This window comes from Metopolophium dirhodum, chromosome 1 (genome assembly GCF_019925205.1).
Source record: "Metopolophium dirhodum isolate CAU chromosome 1, ASM1992520v1, whole genome shotgun sequence".
NCBI classification, from domain to species: Eukaryota; Metazoa; Arthropoda; class Insecta; order Hemiptera; family Aphididae; genus Metopolophium; species Metopolophium dirhodum.
In genome coordinates, this window is record NC_083560.1 from 58,774,602 (window position 1) to 58,792,557 (window position 17,956).

The 17,956-nt window shown below is 31.6% G+C and overlaps 1 protein-coding gene across 2 annotated transcripts in view; it reads right to left on the reverse strand.

The window, feature by feature from the left end:
- Positions 1 to 6,338: 6,338 nt before the first annotated feature.
- The window catches only part of LOC132934852 (scavenger receptor class B member 1-like), a 92,133-nt gene continuing 80,515 nt past the window's right edge, over positions 6,339 to 17,956 (reverse strand). For both annotated transcript variants that reach the window (XM_061001236.1, XM_061001237.1), the window contains exons 4-10: positions 17,475 to 17,616; positions 15,780 to 15,980; positions 11,881 to 12,108; positions 11,092 to 11,257; positions 10,454 to 10,572; positions 10,156 to 10,281; positions 6,339 to 7,561 (exon numbers count right to left, since the gene is read on the reverse strand). In XM_061001236.1, coding sequence (XP_060857219.1) covers positions 7,118 to 7,561; positions 10,156 to 10,281; positions 10,454 to 10,572; positions 11,092 to 11,257; positions 11,881 to 12,108; positions 15,780 to 15,980; positions 17,475 to 17,616 — 1,426 coding nt within the window. In that variant the 3' untranslated portion in view covers positions 6,339 to 7,117. The remainder of the gene's footprint in view (positions 7,562 to 10,155; positions 10,282 to 10,453; positions 10,573 to 11,091; positions 11,258 to 11,880; positions 12,109 to 15,779; positions 15,981 to 17,474; positions 17,617 to 17,956) is intronic.

A 17,956-nucleotide genomic window follows, 5' to 3' on the forward strand; every position in this document is an offset into this window, starting at 1 on the left:
GCGGGTGACCACAGTTTCGGGAACCATGGCCAAAGCGTTGACACGAGAAGCACTGGGCAGGGCCGGAGGGTTTTAGAGGTTCAACCGAGATTCCCAAGTAAAATAAATTGGTAAGGAGAAAAATGTGCTTAGCAGTCGGGTTTGCGGCGATGCGCACGAGACACATTGGCATTGGCTTTTCCGGGGTGCCAAAGCGGCGGACGAATTTGACGGAGTAACCCAGGGACTCAAGTTCGTTCTTGAGTTCGTCCGGAGTTATGTCGTTAGGTATTCCCTTCAGAATAACCTTGAGGGATCGTTCCTCGGGGAGAGAAAAAGTGTGGAACTCGGTCCCATGTTTCAGTAGGGTGCTTCTGATTAGCCGGAATTGGATCGCATCGGCAGCCTTTATGGTTACCCGTTCGCCGGAGGACTTGGCCGACCGGGAGCCCGGTTGCAAGTTGGGTAGAGAGAAGATTGTGGGCGCGACCTTACGCCAGGAAACAGAACTCAAGATGATGGGTGGTGGTCTTGAGATTGGTGAGGTTTTTAAAGGAGTTTGGGTGTTGGTTACCGCAGAAAGCAATGTGTCTGTTGAGTGCACGGAAGTTAGCGAGAACCGTGAGCGTTGAGTCGAAGCGCTCGAGTCAGAGAAAGAGTCTAAGGTTTCAGAGTCGGCTGTTTTTGATGGTGTTGGAGAGGGGGGAGTAGAACGTTGACGCGCAATTTTAAGTGAGTGGTTGGTAGGGGGGTTACCCCCTTTGCGTTTTTTGCCCATGTGTGATGGGCGTGGGTGTGTTTTTATGGGAGGGGATGCTGTGGCTATGTGAGGGCGCGGCCCCACGACAGCTAAAACGGAGGGACGTTGCTTCCGCGACGGCTTACTTATGGGCGCTGGTGCCCTGCTGGAGAGCGGTGAAAACGGCTGTTTGAGTTGAAGGTTCGTGGTGTGAACCGTGGGCGCTGAAGCCCTGTTGAAGCAGTGAGAACGGCTGTTTCGAGGTTGTAGGTTCGTGGTGTGAACCGTGGGCGCTGTTGCCCTGTTGAAAGCGGTGAGAACGGCTGTTTCGAGGTTGTAGGTTCGTGGTGTGAACCGTGGGCGCTGTTGCCCTGTTGAAAGCGGTGAGAACGGCTGTTTAAATGTGGACGGGTTCCCTGGTGTGAGCCAGTGGGCGCTGATGCCCTGTTGAGAGCGGTGAGAACGGCTGAATGAAGGAGCTGCCAATGAACGCTGGCTACGGAGTAGTAGTTGGCAGAAGACGTCTTAACAGGATAACTGTTAGCTGGATGATGATTGTGATGATTGTGATTGGTTATCGGTGGCGGGACACCGGTATATAATCACGTCACCGTACCGATTAGTAAACCTCCTGTTTTGATTGGTTCGGTCGGCGTCCATTTGTGCTTATATATCCGGTGATATCTCCCCTTCTCCTGTTCCGATCCGAATCGCGGGCGGTGCCTTTGGATAGGTATTTATCTCCCCTATCCAATGTTGCCATCCCCGACCCTGTTGGGCCATGTCTTCCTCTCGTTCTTCCCCTCTTTCCCTTTCGGCTGTACTGACTCCCTTACCCTCTCGATTGGGCGTCGCCTCTACTTTCCCTGGTGGGTTTGGTTGTATCTCTGGATAGGTTTTCTCCTCCCCTATCCATTGATACCACCCTTGTTGCCGTATGCCATGATTTTAAGTGTCATTTCTTCGTTTGACCAATCTCAGCCTGTGTTTGGTCGAAACTGTTTTATCTTGGTTGTTGGTCCTGAAAAGAACCGTTTTCGTGTTGTGTGAGGCAAAGTTGTTCCGTAACAACTAGCAGTACTCATATCAAACAGTTGGAACTACAGTCATGCTCCGTATATTAGTGTAATGTTTTTGCATGAACCATGGCATTTTGGTGTCCTATCATCTAGATCCTTGATTATTTATTAAAATAACAGTATGGGCGGGTAGCCCAAAAGTTATCTTACAAAAATACATTCACATAATATAACATTTGATATTATAGTTTTGAATAACTAAGTATCTAGATATATCATGGTCAACTTGATCCCCGTGGGTCAAATTATTAGTTCCCCGGCCAACTATAATCCATATAAATTTACATTATTTTTAAGGTCACCAATTTCATATTTTCTTCTAGGGATCTAATTTACCAATATTCAATTAATATGATAGTAAATTATAGTAGCTTATTATTCATTTAATGATAAGTTTAATCAAATTCTGATTTTTTAAGTATACTGATATACGCATTAGGCGTACATTATAATTTGGAACTCGTATACCTACAGCATCATTTTTATTATCTATTTTAAAATAATAATATGATGTATTTCGTTTCGGAATACTTGTTTGACAAGTATTTCCAAGGTGTATATTTTTCATTTAATTGTACCTATTACTGTACAAAAATATAAAGCATTTAATTTTGTTTATACGTACTTCAACTATATCTATAATAGGTACCATTAATTTTTTTTTTTACATATTTTTATATTACAACATACTTATTATAAAACTTCATTAAATTACAAATTATTTCATTCAATATTAATTTCAACAAAAAAGTGAAAATAACAATGATTTAATTTACAACAACATATATTTCTTATAAGTTAGACTCAAATTTTATACAAAAAAATACTGTTATATTTGCACATATTTTATGCATAAAAAGCTAAGTATATTTTCACGGGCTTAAAATGAAACTGCTATTTTATTATATACTACATAACCACTATAGTAATTAATTTTTATTTTTATTTTTATTTTTTATTAATTTATTATAAAATATACATAGCTCAAAAGAACAAGCTTACAATAATATAATAAGATGAATCAATCTACATTAAATTTTAGAGCTAGGTGTGAATATTAAGAATGTCATGCATTCTTAACTAGGTATACAAAATAATTTTCAAACGTTCGTGATTTTGACTAATTTATAGTACAGACTTTTTTATTTACATAACGAAATTCTCTCTTTAACGATCATACAAATTACTGTAGGTTTAATCTCGACTCGTTTTTTTAGTCTAGTAAAGTTCAACTTTTAAACGATATTGAATTAAATTGTTATTTTTTTTTTGACAATTATTAGAAACATAGACCAAGCTTTTTCACAATTCATAAGATGCTGATGAGTATTTTGGGTAATAGATTGTTTTAATTGTTTAAAATAAAAATACAATTTTAACTTAATTTTAATGACTTTTACAATTCCCTCTTCCAAGTAACGAGTTTTAATCAAAAGTAATTTTATAATGACAAAATACAGACATTTTTAAATTTTTGAAAATTAATCATAAATCTTTTTTATGCCAATTTTACTTGCTGTAAATCAGCCATTTTCGAGATGAGAGAAAAGTTTATTTATAAAAGTTGCTTAAAAATATGGTCCATCCAAATCTAGCGTGTTACAAATACATAGCTGTTGGTATATAAAAAAATGCAAGTTGCAGAATTGCACATGCACATACTAAAAAGGTTAGCAATTTGAAAATCATAAAAAATTTATATTTCCGTATTCCCTATTATTCTTGAAAACCCCATTTCAATCCGAGATTACTGAACAGAAATATTTCGTGTTACCATTTGAATAGAACATACTGTATAATATGTAAGTATACATTTAAAAAAGGGGGTAAGTGGATGTCGCTCTGCTGTACAGTAGGTCACAAGTGGGTCAATGTATAATGAATTGTATTAAACTTGAATTCAATGATATAATATCATTGTATAAGAAAAACGATTCTGAGCGGAGACGGTTTATCAGTCTAGATTTTTTATATTTTTGTTATTTATTATATTCTTTAAGTTGAATTAATATTATAATATTATAATTTTTTATTCGTTGCTACGGTGATAAACAAAGCGTTAGAAATTAAAATCCCATTTTAGCGGTATTTCGTCATTTGTTGGTAGTTTTCCCCCTGGTATTAAATAACTATTGAGAAAATCGTAAAATTAACTCTTTAAAGTACCATCTTTATTCAATTTGATAAAAAAGATAAGGTACCTACTATATGTTGAAATCAAAGCCCTTTTTCTGATAGAAATTTTGTATACAGGATAAAAAATAATAAACACCCTTATAAAACCACTAGCTTCCTCGCTCCGCTCAGAATTTAAAAAGGCAATGTTCGAATTGTTCTCGATCCGATCATTCCACAGAACCTCTAAATATGAATTTTAGATGACAATTATTATATGCGCGTATCAAGGTAATGCAAACTAATTTAACATAGATGCAACTTTATAATATAAAAAATATTTTTTGCTCAATTTATTGCATAATAACAGTTAATTTATTTCAGCTGGTTTCTCGATTCTTCTATTGTATTATAATATATTAATACAGTGTCGGCGACATAATTTTTCGGACTTTTTATAGCCCCTCTCCGGCTCTCCTGATAATTCAGTAACGTTGATAATATATTAATATACTATACAATATGAGAACCGAGAAACCAGCGAGGAGTTACAACTAAAATAGCCTAATAATATTATTTTATAAATTACGATTACAGAATTATCTACACATTTTTTACACTTGATATCATAAACTTAACATTATTTAACTATATAGGGGTAAGTTATACGATTTGTTTGCAAGCCATAAAATAAGTTTGAAGACTTGTTTAAAAACAAACAATTCGGTTATGGTTTCAATTTTGGGGAATAAATACTATTTTGTCCTACTAGTTATATAGCCAGTTACTGTACGCCATTGTACCTATAGTTACCTTGCGCCTAATTATTATGATAAAAACAATCAACTTAAGATATTAAAAATACAATTAATTATTCTTTCGGTTGTCAATTAATATTCTTTGGTAATTTGCAAATAGGTTTTATATGTAATGATCAGAACAAGGGCATTTCGAAAATAACCTTTTTCTGTCCCGAGTGCAATTCGATCATTACGCTGATGCTAATGAATAGTACCGTGGAAATACTAAAAGTAGATATATTGTTGTTGAAAACTAAAATCATATTTATTAAATTATTCCCACTCAGGTATATAAATATAAGTATTAAAGATTAGCTTACATATTGGAAGTATTAAGTATAATATTTAATTTCAAATTATACGTTTTAATAGGTACTTAATTATATATTTTTTAATATGATAGTTTTTTTTATAAATGATATCTAATATAACTCTTAAATTAATCCGTTTTATGAACTACAATAATTTTATCATAATTGTATTTGATACTTTAATGTTTTTATATAGGTATTTAGTAATATAATATACCTACTATATTATATATATAAATTATATAAATATTACCGTAATTTAATGAGTTTCGTAGAAAAAAACGTATAAGTACCTATTTATTATAATATTTTATTGCACACGATTCGTCAAAATAGGCAAAACGACTTTGTAATTATGACACGTGGCGGCAACAGGTATTCTGCTAAGTGGTAAAATCGATGGGAAGAAGACTTGGTAACATTTATTATTATTATAAAATGGATAAAAACTAGTCGCTCCTCTTGCCTCCGTCACTCCATCCGGATTCTGGTTTCTTACTTTTGTGTTTAGGCGCAACATCTATGAGATTTTCATTTCTCAGAGTTTGTATAGTTGGTTAGCTATAGGTATAATATATGGAAATAGTTTGTGGACATAGATAGTAAAAAAACATGTTTGGCTCACGGAGCATATTAAAATTTATTGCATTTTGACTTCGAGATTCCGAGTCATTAGTCCAAATGCTTTAGTGACAACCTGTGCACGTACATTATACATAAAGCCATATAAGTTAGACCATAAGAAAATTATAAGATTTTAATTGGAAGAATACTTTTCTCCGTTTATATTTATTTCAGATAAATACAAGTAAGTCCAATATACAACACTTATGTACTAATGACAGCCTTAAAGATACATTTCAATATGGCTTGGCCAGTATAATATAGGTATACTATAATATAATATTAAACTAAAAGTTAAAATAAAATTAGTACTAAAATATTTTTATTTAACTTTTCAGCCAAAAAAAAAAAAATTATAATAGTTAAATAATATATTATAATGTATCATTGTTCCATATTTGTGTACACAAAACAAATGTCAAATATATTACTATTCCTATCGCTATTTATAAAAAAATTGTGGTCTTTTGGGCAAATGCAATCGATAGGTATATATTTTTCGTATGATTTGTGGTCAATTAATTTAGTATTACTGGAATATAAAATCAGTAGTGCTATTTGAGGTTGATTCCAATGATGATAAAATAATTGCCGATCGATGGATATTATTACGGTAAACCCGCCATTGTGGTATTGGTACTACTACTTTTGTTTGGGTATAACATTATTATTAGGTTAAGGTGGGAGTTAGCAATTTCCTCGTTAATATTATGAAAGTCAATGGCCAATGCCTAAAAAAAAAAAAAAAAATAAACATAATATATCCATAGGATTTCCGAGAGACGCTTTATTTGGGCTTGTAAGCGCACCGGAGAGATAAAAAAAAAAAAAACAACGGTCGTATAATTTTTTATCCGGGTGATTCAAAGAAATGTACGATCGACCACAAACACGCGTATAATATATTATACCGATCGCATTCGGGCCGACACCGAAAAGTGCGTAAACAGTGTATAATATTATATATAATTTAAAATAAAATATAATATAAAAATAACATTTTAATAACTTAGGTCTAGGTTATCACATTTTTGCATCGATATAATATTATATAGTAATATATTACCATATTATATTGTATCATACATTTATGAATAAACACGACGTACGTATATATAATAATATATAATAATATATAATGTCATTACGGTTTAAAAACGAGGAATGGCAATCGTCGAAACGTGATGGGACAAAAGTTAAATCGAATTTTTTGATTTTTCTCTTCGAATGGCTTTGAGATTAAATGTTATATACACATTACACAAATACATAATGTGCGCAGGTACATAATATAAATAAATATATATACATATATATATGCATATCGTACAGCTCGATGATATTAATAACATTATGATATAATAAATGTAAATAATAATATTATATAATATGTCGAGGCGACAAAATGCTGTTGCGTCATCGGGTCGTATTATAAATAACAATATTTCTCGTGTGCCGTCGTCCGGTCGGTCAGACGATTCGGTCGTCTTCGTCGTCGTCGTCCTCCTCCGACCCGGTGCAACTGCTCCTGAGCGACCTCACCTCGTGCACCACGTCCAGCCTGTCGCAGAGGTCGTCGTTGAGCCGGGCCGCGGCCGCGCCGTCCTCGTCCAGCAGGGAGTTGTAGTACGTGTTCATCTCTTTGCCGGCCACGATGGCCGCGGGTATCGGCACGCGTATCGTCGGCGCCGTGTCCCGCGTGGTCAGCGTCTGGCTCTCGCGGCGCCACGCCGACGAGTTACGGTACCTCAGCTCGTCGTCGACGGGTATGAACAGTGACGCGAAAATGGTGAGCGCGACGAACGCCACGCCGCCGACCAGCAGCGTGTACTTGAGCCCGACGAACACGACCGGCCCGACCCGAAGGTACACGAAGAACTTGTTCAGCATGTCATCGGGCAGCTTTTCGAATCCCTGAAACGCCGCACAAGACAATATCGTTTTAGAATTATGTTTTGAAATGTATATTATGTACACCGATGGTTAATAAAATATTAGGTTACCATAATATGGTAATATGGTGTTATTATAGCAACCTCATATTTTATACTTTTTTAGATTTTTAGCGTATAGCGATGAATGCATTCAATTTACAAGGCATACCATGTATCGATGTATCTACATGCAGTGCCGACACTCCTTGATTTAAATAATTTTTTTTTTTGTAGGGTTTTATTTTTTATCATTTACTACTTGGATTTTTTTTTCCAGACACCGCAAAATCATATTATTAGTACATAATATTATATCAATTTTTTATCATTTGCAGGCAATATCCACTTTATGAAATAAAATACGCAATGTTAAAACAATATTATATTTATATTTACTGTTTGTTTTATACATTAATTAATTATTGACCATGTTGTACAACTAAAACTCAAATTTTGAAAGTAGGAGAACTTTGACTGTAATATTGGTTTTATTTTTTCGAGATATATTTTAAGAATATTAAAAACGCATACAATATTATACACTGCCAAAGTTATTCTCTTTTTGTGATGAAAATGTGGGTTCCTAACTTGGATTGTAGCCCGATTTGTTTTTAATCGTGTGAAACGTTATTGTTTAATAACATATTTTGGACGACTATACTGTTCAGCTAAATACTTAATACTTAAGCTGTTCTGGTACTGAATATGTCTCGTTTAAGATGATTTATAGAGATTTTCGATTAGTGACAGTTTTTTTTATGAGCCCGGAGACATGTTTTTTTAGTCAAAATCTCTGACAGTATTTCACATTAGCATGTACGCTTGAACAGAAATATTGTTTTAATATAAGGACATAATACAATATGTTTATAGATCGTAGCATTGATTGAATACATTTTAAATTCTAACACTTACTACTTATAAAGTTTCGGCAAACGAGAGCGAGTTGACAATTTGATCCTTCGTTAAATACTTTTTTGTCGGGTTATTTTTTGTTGAGTACTTTATGTTTTTAAAAGTAATAACGTATGATTTAGCAGTTTTTGTTTTCAGCAATCGAGTAAGTAAAATATTCAAATGTCCCTTACCTTATAAAAAATAACGCGATTTAAAGTGAAGGTTATCCCACATAAACGTTAAGTGTTATATATTCGGATTGTTTTTTTGTTTATCGTTTTCATTTAGTGTTTCTTGAAGGCTAAATATTAAAACATTTTATGATTTTCATATATTTTGCGATATATTTATGTATAATATATATTAATAAAATATATAGGTACAGTGTGGAATTATTAATTTATAAGACAAACGTAATGTATAAATATTTGAAGGTTATATTGCATATTTGTTATACTATACTTATCTATTTTATGACCAAAGAGCAAATCTTTTTTTACAACATTTTTATCATACACTTAGTCAGTGTACCAAATTTTATTTTTTATTGTTTCACCAATTTGAAAGGATTTCATTTTTTTAACACACACAATTATACCAATAAATGGTTGTAGTCATATGGTGTAAGTACCTATAATAAATGCATTTAGATTTTTGAAAAAAAAAACTATATGATTTGTTTAAAAATTATTTCAATATAATTTATCAAACAGCTCACCTCTTTAAAATATCTATCCTTTAATCAATAAATTGCACATTTAAAATGCAAAATATTAAAAAAAACTTCAAAAACTGCTCGTTTAAAGTTCAATATACCTATCAAAATGTTCAACAAAAGATCATCTGCTTAATAATGTACAGTATAAAAAGATGGGTTTTATTTGGAAAAAATAATTTTGCTTCACAACAGAACACTCTAGCATAACGAATCTAAATAATTAAAAATATAGTACCTATTTAAGTAAACTTTAAAATTTCAAAAATGTGAATTTAAATAAATGCATAATTTATGTTAGTTTTTATGAATACTGCTTAGTGAATCAATTATTTGTCTATGCATGTTTATTGTATTTGTATATTATAATATTATGCTTAATGTACAACTGTACAAGGTACAAGGGATCGTTTGAGAAAAACTTCAATTGAAATTATAACGACCGACTTTCCAATAGCTAGAATCCAAACTGGATAAATTAATTTGAAACAGATAACTTGTTCATGTACTATACCGACCTATTTCCAGTGTTAAAATGTTATTCAAATTCTTGATTTATTAGGATTGCGAGTTAACCTCATCGAGATAGCCTTAACCAATTAGCCGTGCGTATTATTTTTATAACGATTTAAATTTAGAATAGCGGCTGTGAACCTATTAAAAGTAATCATTAATTTAAATTTGTATCAGATTAAATTAAAATTTAATATTTCATATCGTTCGTTTTGTAATGCAATTATTTTTATTTTTTGTATTTTTATTGTAGAACATTCATAATATGACTTATTTCTGTTAATTATTTAGCACTTAACGAAAATTATTTATTCATTTTGTTTACTATATTATGTTGTGTTGTTACTTATTATTATTACATTTTATGTTGTCTCATTATTGTGCACGTATAGTCATAATAAATAGCGACAGAATTATATTGTGAGCTAAATAAATGGGTAGGTACTTACAATCTCAGTCCAAACTAATGGTATAACCAAGTTGCTACAATAGTCTGTGTTTGCCATGTTCGATATGTCACCTAGAGCAATGTTAATTTGCATTCTGACGTACAGTTGTGTGGGCATACCCGTTTCCTATATAAACACAAACAATAGGTAGTAAATAATACAATAAATTGTAATTACGCGTTTGATTTTCGATCTCTGGAAAACACACAACAACAACGTGGAATGCTATCATCGTAATATTATATTATATATTATTGGGTACTTATGTTTTGGTAATAATTATAAGGTATCGTCTTACCGGGTTGATGAGAAAGTAGGTTTCGTGCTGTTTTTGATCAGGAGTCATTCCTTCGATGGCGTCTAATATCGATTGGTCGGACTTGTAAAAGTGAGGGTAAGACAATGCGATAGGAAAACCTTAAAATAAAACCAACATAGATTTGAGCTTTAAAAATCTGCTTATAACCGGTTGTTGCGCATAAAATAAATGTATGCGTATACGGCGCCGTAGTATCATAATAATATAATATACAATCAAGTATTTTTCCAACGGACATAATATTGCAAGGGAAGAAATTGATTTTAAATATCAATAAAAATCGTTAAAAAGCATTTAAGAAATCAGAAGTGATATCAAAATCAAATATTTCTTTTGATGATTATTATAATTATTGATTAGTATTCAAAATGTATATTGAAATTGAAAAAATAGAAAAATTATGTTCAAAATCTAATGAGAAATCATAATACAATTAAATTGATATTATGCGGCAATGCAACAATATAAAAATCGTAAAATCATAATATAAATATATTATTTCAAATTTAAATCAGAAAAAAACAAATATCGATAAGCAAAATTGAAATAAAAATCAAAATGTTTCTTTTTTATTTCAAGCCCTGTAGTAGGTATTGTACGGTAATTGGCAATCTTACCATAGTAACAGTCGGTGACATCAATCAGTCCTGGTTTCAAACATTTGTTTTTACGGCAAAAACACTTATTAGCCGGGTTGTCGGCACCGTTGTCCAATGATCCGTTTTCGAAAATATACTTATTTACTTCCAAGCCGTTGTGCAAAAACAGTTCACTATTTTTTACCTAAAACCGATCGTAAAAAATAAACATTAGTGTTATTCGTGTTGATCGCGTTTAGTGATGGCAACACATTTTGTCGGTTCATCAAAACTATACGAAAACGCCAAAACTTTGAATTCACAATTTATCAGGTGCAAATGGAACGTGTTTGTTAAGAGGACCACAAACAACAACTACTCAAGTGGTCGGACATGGTAAATTTTAATGAAATTTTAAGAAAAATTTGAATACCTACTTATTCAAAATAACTTACAAATGGTCGCAAACAGTAACATGTTTGTAGGTAATTGGGTAATTATAAAACAAAACAATTTTAAATAAGTTATAGATAATGAATCAAATTGTTGAGATCCCAAAGAAGTGCCTAGGTTGTAAAAAAAAATGTAATTAAAGTTTAAAAATAATATAAGGAGGTAGTTATTTTTGTATTATTTTTGATACAAAACAAATTTAAATGATAATGTCAAAGTTCTCATCTCTTTATGATAAATTATAGCCCGAGTGGTTGTCTGCTACACGCAAAACGAGTTTCAGCAAACGATTTATACTTTAAAAAAAAATCTAACTTTTACGTCCCCGGGAGTCCAGAAGCAACGGGTGGTTTTTACGCGCACCATAATACGTACCATCGGAATTGCCCTGCAGAGAGACTTCCTGAAGAACATAAGTTGTGTACCGTCGTCTGATACTGATGGAAACTTAGTACCATCCGAAGCACCCATAACTTTATTGCAAGGGGCCGCTGGCCATTGCGGCAGATATGGCCTATTGTTGTAGTTCTCAATGGTCCCGGACTTAGACACGTCTCCTGATCCTGTGTAAATCGTTGCACTGTCGCCGGTGAAGTCGTACATCTGCAAATGACACAAAATAAGAACAACCAACACTTCAAGTCTCCCTCAAAAGAAAGAAGAAACAAAATGAATAAAATATATTGTAAGTGTGTAACTAAATAATGTATATTATATTATATTATATTATACGCAGTAGACAATACATTGTTAATGTTAGTATTTTGGCCGTATACCGACAGAAGTTGAAACTGATTACCAGCTTATAGATTAAGTTAGGAAAACACACTCTTGGAGCTTTTAGCAGAGTTCCTGGTTTCTATACGTTAATGAAAGAAAATATCGTATGATTAGGTACACCTATACATATTGGAGTAGTAATTAGAAATAAAAATACCTATAATATTATTATGACAAGAACGTACCGATCTATGTTAAGTATGTAAAAAAACAAAAACAAAACCTATGTATGATTTATCCTAACCTGATCGGTTACAAATCGTAAGTACACACAGACGAACAAACATGCGAGGAGATAATAATTGAATATATTTTGTGAGTACAAATCGTATTGCCACGCATTAAAATTTCGTAAAATACCACAACTTATCGCACAATTTGCAACAGTCGTCTGAATTTCCTGTTAAATATACAGCCGTACAAATAAACAATATTGTGATTCATACCTATACATTTTATTTTTGTTCAAGCAAAATAAATATTGACATAATATTCTAACAAATTATACTCTTTGATTCGTCGTTTCAGAAATTGTAAAAAAAATAAGAGATTTATTTTGAGTTACTTCCATTAAAACGACGATGCATAATAAACCCATATAGGTTTAATATATTTTTCAATCATTATACTCACACTACTGATTCGAAATAAATATAATGATATCGTTAAGTGCTTACCCTCCACAATGTCAAACAACTTAAAGATTTAAGTCAGTGATTTGTTCACCTGAGAACTTGCCAAATACTTTACAAGTTTACTGCATGTCTTGAATTATGATTTGTGTTCAATGTATCGCAATGGTCACCCACCAACAATAATGCACACATATTATTATCAATTACCATAATGAATTACTCAGAACTATTTGAACTACATAATATATAACGTACCACCGTGCAAGTAGGTATAATGTAATGTCGTGGAATGTGCTTTAAATTATCATATTATACTTTATTATAGATTTGATTATTTATTCATCGAGACGCGCCCGAAGTGCCCACTGACGTGTGTAGTCGTTATAGTTTAAATTTATTTTCGCAACTTGGAATTATTGAAAATTGAAAATGCAGAAGTAGATAGCCTAGGTAGGTGTAGCGACTCGTAAGTCGTATTATATATAGATTAGTTTGAGTTTTTACTGGTGAAACGGACAAAGCCGACGCGCTTTAAGAAAATGTTATTATTTTTCTGCACAATAAAGTTGTAGGTATATCGTATACTATGAAGTATTGAAATGTTGTTTATAATGTAGCCATTTGTTTAGTTATTTTCTTCCCGTGGGTAGGTGTATTGAATGCTAGTATGAATGCTTGGGAATATTTTTTGTTTTACACGTGACAGGAAATGAATAGATTATTAAACTAATAATATTTATTATACATAATAATTTAAAACTTCTCTAAACTATTGAATTTCAACGATATCGAATAAATATAAATTTATACTGTACTTTACCATTTACGTACGTACTTATACAAGATGACGGAGGTATATTTATGTATCTAGCAAAATTTTAAAAAATGTTTATTTTTGACATTAATGTATGCACTCTTCAGTATACTTCCCTTATTAAAATTAAATTAATTTTATTTATATTTGTAGGAAATCTCACGAACTCGTCAAAATATGATTGCCTGTTTTTGTTTACTTGCAATACAATAATACGCACTAGCTCATCTTGTTTACTATTTGACCAATACCGTATTTTTATTCACAAAAAATAACCATTATTTGAATAATTACTTTTCAAGAGTGATGTATTATAATATTATGTTCGTAGTTAATAATTGTATATATTGAAGTGAAATTCGGTGTGTAAGTACCTACCTTTATTAATTGTATACCTACTATTATAACATCAACGGTTCGTACACGAGCGTGTGTATTTGTTTTCCTTAAACAAACAATTAAATTTAAAATAATGTTTTTGGTACAACCCGCAGATTTGTTATGCATTATGATTAATAATCATGTTTTAACAAAACGAGGCCAACTGCGCAGCGAACAATAACCAGGATTCTCTGTGTGGTCTAACCATCGTCATTATATTCTAGGTGTATAAACTCGAGTATTATAATATAATACATAATTTATAAATTATAAACCACGCAGTTTGGTTAATCCGAACTTCGGATAAAATTTTCCGTATGGCAACTACACGGTCATGCCGATTAGACAACATAATATTATAGCCTATAATTTTCGTGCACACGAGTTATAATATTATACATTTTACGTCGTATACGTTTATAATTATTCAGAAGAGGCGAAGAAACGTCCGACCACGCGCAAAACAAACAATTATGCAATTTTCAGCTACACGTAACTGGTTTCGTTTTGAGCACACCTTGAATTTGAACATCGATTATACAGAGTGATCCGTTTTAGCGTTTTTACTCATAACTTCGGAAGAAACGATTTTATAGTATATTATTGCACTATTTTTATTGTTAAACGGTTATTTTATTTTTCTTAAGTATCTGAAGTTTCAATGTTGATGAAATTACTCCTTAATAAGCAAAGTGATTATATAATACTTATAAGTTCTAACTAAACACTAATAGTTCGAAATCCAAATTGTATACCTAACAATTCTCAGACAAATATTCTGTTTTATAATATGAAACAAAAGATGTATTTTGTCTTCCAAAAAGGTATTTTTACCTAATAATAATAAAGACAAATGCTAAAATATATTTTTTAAAAACATTGTTTGGTATTGAATTCAAATTCAAATTATATGAAAAAGAATATTTTTAAAAGCGTTAATATTCAACAAGATAAATGTTTTCTGTTAAACAATCACTCTGTATAATAACTATGTGACTGTCAAAGTATTAACTCCAAAATAAAATGCTAATGGATAAACATTTTTATAGTTTTGTGTCGAAAAAATGGAAAAACTTCTTAAATGAAACAGCTAATTAATGTATTTATTCAGTTTAATAAATAAACATTCGACGCATAGTCGTATAGACATAAATGATTGTGCCATTATAGGTAGATACTATATATTTTATTCATCCGATATTTTACAATTATTTACTATAATATTATGAATCTATTAATTGCAGGCAAAATGTATGGCAAAAATATAAGATATATATATCACTAAAAAAAATTTTACTAGCGTAAAACTGTAAAAGTCACATGCAAGGAGTTTGATAGTTTGTATGTAATGTATACAGTATACTAATATTACCAATACTTTATGGTCTACCTATTTGTAGGCATATTATATAGTACCTATACCTATACCTATATAGGTATACCATAACTAAGTCCAAAACATAGTCGAAAAATGGTATTTTTTCCTTAGTAAATTAGTTTTGGAATCGTTATTTTTTATATCAGTGAAATGGGTCCCCCAACTTTGTCCAATAAATTTCAAACCTGTACCTACAAATATTTAGGGCCAAATTCACTGACATTAGTTTTTTCCGTTATTTATCTTAACTGTCAATGTGATACTTTTTAGTATTTTCTAAACTTACTCTGTCTATAAGGCCCAGCTTGTCAAACGCGATCCAGGACGGCAAGAACTTGTTGCCTATAGTCACTAATGGACTTTCGTAACCAAACATGAACTCCTTAGCTGTTTGTCTGATAAATGGTTTGGATTTCGTTTGCCGAATAAGTAGATTGACACCCATCCTGGTGATCAAAGAAGCATCTGACATAATACTGGCAAAACTCTATAAACACACAGTGAGAAAAATAATTTTATAAACAATATTTTAGAATTGGAAACGTGATTATATATAATGGTTAGGTATACGCAGAACAATAATTATTGTTAATTATTATAAACATATTCGTTGGGTTGAGTTTCAAAAATCCAAATCTTTAAATCAGGGGTCGGCGATTTATAGCCTTCATAACAGTTTTATGTGGCCCAAAATTAAAAACGATCATTTTTATAAAAAATAGACATTATGTATAAAAACTACGAACTAAGATAGTATGGACTGGGAAACAGTGGATTAAAACGTTTTTTGTTCGTAGATACCTTGTTAAATTAATATATCTAACAGTTAAAACTTAATTAAACAAAAATTGATTTGACCATACATTTTTATTTGAAATAAAATAAGGTATATTGGAATATTGTGGCCCGTGAAAAATTTATATTTATTTTTTGGTCTTTGACATCAAAAAGGTTCCCGACCCTTTCTTGAAATTATAATAATAATGTATAATTTGATGAACCATAGGCTAATTCCCATTTGGTTTAATTTGTATACATTTAACAATTGAAAATGTATAGATAGGTACGCAACATTTTTAATTCGATATCAATAGTAGGTGACATTAAAAAAATATTTAAGGATTTAATTATTATTCATTCTAAAAAACCAATGGTCGATATAAGGTTAATTATATTGAAGAAAATATTATTTAGAAAACATAATAATATGATAATTTATTGAGGTTTCAGTATATCAGCTAAACAAAAGCCTTCGTTTTACTGCTATATATAGGTACTATATTACTATTGGGTATAATGTGTTTGTATCGTTTACTGTATGTCGACTGCGAGTCTGTAAATATCAAAATATCGTTGTGAACAACCGAATTCGCTCCAAGCGAAACATTGTTTTTCTCTGTCCGTTTTAACTTTTAACTATAATGTGACAGAGATAAGTCAATACAAAACGAGTGAGGACGGAGTGTGTGATATGGACGGTTTACCACGTACGTAAAGATAGTGCACCAACTTTGGCGTAACAACTCTAAATTTTTACCAATATTTCACGAGTTAATAGCAAGAATTTGAGAGTTTACTATGCTGTTTATGAAATTTTTTTATCGAAATCTAAGAGCGACACGAGTGGGTAGGCACGCGCATACTTATTTTTGTCTGCAGTAGCTTATAAACGGGCAACTCGCAAATCCTGAAATCAATAACCATAAAATTCTTGCAATTAACTCTTTAATAGTTTGCAAAATATTGGTGAAGATCTCGAGTCGCTACGCCCAAGTGGGTGGTCCAACTTCACGTATAGGTACGTCACTTTACCGCGCTTCAAAATAATTATTCATTCGTCTGGCAATCGATCACCGAACATATTATTTTGACCGGTATCTATGTCCGCATTTGAGTTTAATTTATTATGTCTACAGCAGTAGGCACCATGGCTGATGGATCGCTGTCCTTAAATAATGTTTTATTATATCAAATAACTTACCAGGAGGGCAATATTTGGTAACATCAACACGTCGTCTTCTCTTCCAGCATTCAGTTCCGGCACCCATGTCAACGGAAATACAGGCGTCATCGTCAGCGTATCGTTAGTATTAAACGTTACGTTTTCGTGTGACGAATTTTCCCTGAAAATATTTCAATCCTATTATTCAAATATATAGTAGGTAGGTACATGCATTATCAAATGAATTGTTTCAAATAAAATCAAATAAGGCACAAACAGTACAGCTATAGGGTTAGGTATATAATTTTCTACTGGTAGGTACCTAATAATACACTAAGCAATGTTAATAAATAAATACCGGTTTATAGTGATGATGTATTGTATTGCTTAGAACAATATTTATCTACTGTATGTTGAGGTAGTTATAACAATTAAATATAACTGGTATCGGAAAACAAAATGTAATTCAATTTATAATTATTCACATCATATTTTATGGCCATGATTTAATACTTAATATT